Genomic DNA, 4,413 nt, shown 5'->3' with positions numbered 1-4,413 from the left:
TGAGCTGGATCCCACTTTGGGCCTGTTACTGGACCTTCTTTTCCTCAAGCTCCTCTCCATTTCCATCCCTGTAATTCTTTCAGACAGGAACAATTATGGGTCAGAGGTGTGACTGTAGGATGGCAACCCCATCCCTCACTTGATGTCTTGTCTACTGGAGGTGGGCTCTATAAGTTCCCTCTCCCTACTGTTGGGCATTTCATCTAAGATCCCTCCCTTTGAGTTCTAGGAGTCTCTGACCTTCCAGGTCTCTGGTGCATTCTGGGGAGTCCTCTCAACCTCTTATTTCCTGAGGTTGCTTGTTTCCATTCTTTCTGCTGGCCCTCAGGGGCCTTTTCCCTCACCCAATACCAGATCAGGTTCTCCTATCCTCCCCACTCCCCCCCCCCCGTCCACTTTCCCTCCCAGGTCCCTCCCTCCCTCCCCACTTGTGATTGCTTTCTTCTCTCAAGTGGGACTGAGGTGTCCTACTTAAGCTTGTTGACCTTAGTTCTGTGGACTGTATCTTGGGTATTCTGTACTTTTTTTGTGGCTAATATCCATTTATTAGTGAGTACATACCATGCATGTCCATTTTGGTCTGAGTTACCTCACTCAGAATGGTATTTTCTAGTTCCATCCATTTGCCTGCAAAACTCAGGATGTCCACGTTCTTAATAGCTGAGTAGTATTCCATTGTGTAAATGAAGCACATTTTCTGTATCCATTCCTCTGTCGTGGGACATCTGGGTTGTTTCCAGCTCCTGGCTATCACAAATAAGACTGCTATGAACACAGGGGAACATGTGCCCCTGTGACATGGTGGGGCATCTTTTGGATATATATATATATATATATATATATATATATATATAATCTTTTCTCCATTAAATTACCTTTGCTCCCTTGTTCAAGATCATTGATTAGATCTGTGCTTACTTCCATCTTCTGTGATTTTTTTGTTATGGAAAAAGGGTTTATTTTGAAATTATTTTAATTTAGAAATAGAAAACCTCATAGGAAGGAGGAAAGAAACAAAATACATAAAGCATCCAGGCAACGTTTTACTTCATGAGCTCATCACTCTCTCATTAGTTCACTTGTCCCATGATGAGAAAGGACTCAGCCACCCAAAATAATGTTATTAATAGGGATATGGATCAGTTTCACAAAGAAGCCAATGAATTCCATGATAGCAAATCCTATCGCTGTGGCCATGGCAATTGTCTTAGTCAGGGTTTCTATTCCTGCACAAACATCATGACCAGGAAGCAAGTTGGGGAGGAAAGGGTTTATTGAGCTTACACTTCCATACTGCTGTTCATCACCAAAGGAAGTCAGGACTGGAACTCAAGCAGGGCAGGAAGCAGGAGCTGATGCAGAAGCCATGGAGGAATGTTCCTTACTGGCTTGCTTCCCCTGGCTTGCTCATCCTGCTCTCTTATAGAACCCAAGACTGCCAGCCCAGAGATGGTCCCACCCACAAGGGGCCTTTCCCCCTTGATCATTAATTGAGAAAATGCCTTACAGTTGAATCTCGTGGAGGCATTTCCTCAACTGAAACTCCTTTCTCTGTGATAACTCCAGCTGTGTCAAGTTGACACAAAACTAGACAGTACAATTGACCCCTTGTCAACTTGACACACAAACACATCACTAGTAAGCCTCAACCCTTACATTCTTATTCATCCCCAAGATCTAAATAACTTTAAATATTCTTAAATTCTTAAAATTCTTAAATTTTCAATCTCTTTAAAATATCCATCTCTTTTAAAATCCAAAGTCTTTTTACAATTAAAAGTCTCTTAACTGCGGGCTCCACTAAAATAGTTCCTTCCTTCAAGAGGGAAAATATCAGGGCACAGTCACAATCGAAAGCAAAAATCAATCTCCAACCATCCAATGTCTGGGATCCAACTCACGATCTTCTGGGCTCCTCCAAGGGCTTGGGCCACTTCTCCAACCATGCCCTTTGTAGCACATGTGTCGTCCTCTAGGCTCCAGATGCCTATACTCCACTGCTGCTGCTGCTCTTGGTGGTCATCTCATGGTACTGGCATCTCCAAAACAATGCATGACCCCTTCAGTCCTGGGTCATCAATTGCAACTGAGGCTGCACCTTCAACAATGGCCTTCCATGGCCTCTCACAATGCCGCGCCTCAGCTGCTCTGCATGACCCCTTCATGCCTTCAAAACCAGTACCACCTGGGTGATCCTTACACATTACCAAGTCCCACTGCAGCAAGAGTACAACCTTGGCTATCTCTGGAACACAGCCTCTTTGTGCTTTCAGAAAACACTTCCCAGAAGATGTCACCTCAACGATGCTGGTCTCTTCTTGATCACCGCTAATTTCTTAGCTCCAGCTAACCAGCATCAATAGTCCCAGTAATGCAAAGTTTTTGCTTTAGTAGTTCTGGTATCTTGTTAATCACAGATGATTCTTCAGCCCCAGCTAAGCAGAACCACAGAATCTTCACAATCAAAACAGCAATGGCTCTAAAAAGAGTTTTTAATTTTCCCTCTGAAATTTCAAAAACCAGACCTCCATCTTCTGCACTGTTCTCAACATTATCTTCCAAGCTCCTACACAACATCTGACAGAGCTCTTAACAACGAATGGATCTTCAAGCCCAAAGTTCCAAAGTCCTTCCACAGTCCTCCCCAAAACATGGTCAGGTTGTCACAGGAATACCCCACTATGCTGGTACCAATTTGTCTTAGTCAGGGTTTCTATTCCTGCACAAACATCATGACCAAGAAGCAAGTTGGGGAGGAAAGGGTTTATTGAGCTTACACTTCCACATTGCTGTTCATCACCAAGGAAGTCAGGACTGGAACTCAAGCAGGGCAGGAAGCAGGAGCTGATGCAGAAGCCATGGAGGAATGTTCCTTACTGGCTTGCTTCCCCTGGCTTGCTCATCCTGCTCTCTTATAGAACCCAAGACTGCCAGCCCAGAGATGGTCCCACCCACAAGGGGCCTTTCCCCCTTGATCACTAATTGAAAAATGCCTTACAGTTGGATCTCGTGGAGGCATTTCCTCAACTGAAACTCCTTTCTCTGTGATAACTCCAGCTGTGTCAAGTTGACACAAAACTAGCCAGTACAGCAATCTTCTGGAATTCTTTTCTGTTGAGTTTGGTACTTTTTTTGTTTGTTTGTTTGTTTTGAGACAGGGTTTCTCTGTGTAGCCCTGGCTGTTCTGGAACTCACTTTGTAGACCAGGCTGGCCTCAGAAATCCTCCTGCCTCTCCCTCTCAAGTGCTGGAATTAAAGTCATGCGCCACCACCGCCTGGCTTGGTACATTTTTTTTTATTATTAGATATTTTATTTTTATACATTTCAAATGCTATCCCGAAAGTCCCCCATACCCTCCCCCCACCCTGCTCCCCTATCCACCCACTCCCGCTTCTTGACCCTGGAATTTCCCTCTACTGGGGCATATAAAGTTTGCAACACCAAGGGGCCTCTCTTCCCAATGATGGCCGACTAGGCCATCTTCTGCTACATATGTGGCTAGAGATATGAGCTCTAGGGGTACTGGTTAGTTCATATTGTTGTTCCACCTATAGGGTTGCAGACCTCTTCAGCTCCTTGGGTACTTTCTCTAGCTTCTCCATTGGGGGCCCTGTGTTCCATCCTATAGATGACTATGAGCATCTACTTCTGTATTTGCCAGGCACTGGCATAGCCTCACTCGAGATAGCTATATCAGGATCCTTTCAGCAAATCTTGCTGGCATGTGCAATAGTGTCTGGGTTTGGTGGCTGATTATGGGATGGATCCCCCAGTGGGGTAGTCTCTGGATAGTCCATCCTTTCATCTTAGCCCCAAACTTTGTCTCTGTAACTCCTTCCATGGGTGTTTTGTTCCCTATACATCTTTTAACCAGCCAAATTGAGTCCTTTACAAACCGCCGACTTGGCTCAACAAACTGCATTACCTGATCCATGTTTGTGGGATGGTGATTTGAGAGCATAGAGACACATAGCTTAGGAGATAATTCTCTCTATCTTATTTTACTAATAGACTTATCTATTCTTTCACCAGTACTATATTACAGCATTAGAGTAAGTCTTGACGTGAGGTAGCACCAGTTCTCACTGTTTCTTCTCTGTCATTCTTATGTTGGTTATTCTAGGTCCTTCCTCTTTTAATAGAAATTTCAGAAACACTCTGTTGATGTCCAGCAAATTCTAGGATTTTTGTCGCTACTTCATAACTGTAATTTTGCTATGGTTATGAATCATTACATTAGTAAATACTTGGTATGCAGGAAATCTGATACATGACCCCCTTTGAGATTACATATCACCCGCAATTTGCGGACCACTTCTCTAGATTGAGGTTGACATAATTAACATTTTGATATTTTTTCCTATTTTGTGTGCGTGGAATATCACTTCATTTGCTTGTCTTTGGTTTTTATC

General features: G+C 43.8%; 1 protein-coding gene across 2 annotated transcripts; it reads right to left on the bottom strand.

The window, feature by feature from the left end:
• Positions 1-1,101: 1,101 nt before the first annotated feature.
• Positions 1,102-3,935, bottom strand: LOC147004499 (protein transport protein Sec61 subunit gamma-like). Of its 2 annotated transcripts, XM_085837556.1 has the most exons (4): positions 3,863-3,935; positions 3,550-3,565; positions 3,080-3,111; positions 1,102-1,187 (listed from the first exon to the last, which is right to left on the bottom strand). In XM_085837556.1, the coding sequence occupies exons 1-4, from the start codon at positions 3,933-3,935 to the stop codon at positions 1,102-1,104; spliced, it is 207 nt and encodes a 68-aa protein (XP_085693682.1). The 2 variants fall into 2 exon arrangements, with proteins under 2 accessions (XP_085693682.1, XP_085693681.1); XM_085837555.1 differs by lacking the exon at positions 3,550-3,565 and having other exon boundaries at positions 1,102-1,206; positions 3,090-3,127.
• Between the last annotated feature and the right edge of the window lie 478 nt (positions 3,936-4,413).

This window comes from Mus caroli, unplaced genomic scaffold (assembly GCF_978045245.1).
Source record: "Mus caroli unplaced genomic scaffold, Mus_caroli_1 scaffold_5, whole genome shotgun sequence".
In the NCBI taxonomy this organism is placed as follows: Eukaryota; Metazoa; Chordata; class Mammalia; order Rodentia; family Muridae; genus Mus; species Mus caroli.
The sequence above is the reverse complement of the archived record's forward strand: the minus strand, read 5'-3'. Positions and strand labels throughout refer to the sequence as shown.

What these genes read in the sequence shown, in the direction of transcription:
- LOC147004499 (XM_085837555.1), bottom strand. Translation starts at nt 3,935, where the DNA reads ATGGATCAGGTAATGCAGTTTGTTGAGCCAAGTCGGCGGTTTGTAAAG. An exon ending in AATTTGGCTGGTTAAAAGAT is followed by an intron (nt 3,128 to 3,862) that starts GTATAGGGAACA and finishes CAAACAAAAAAA; the next exon opens with GTACCAAACTCAACAGAAAA. An exon ending in AAGAATTCCAGAAGATTGCT is followed by an intron (nt 1,207 to 3,089) that starts GTACTGGCTAGT and finishes ACCCTGACTAAG; the next exon opens with ACAATTGCCATGGCCACAGC.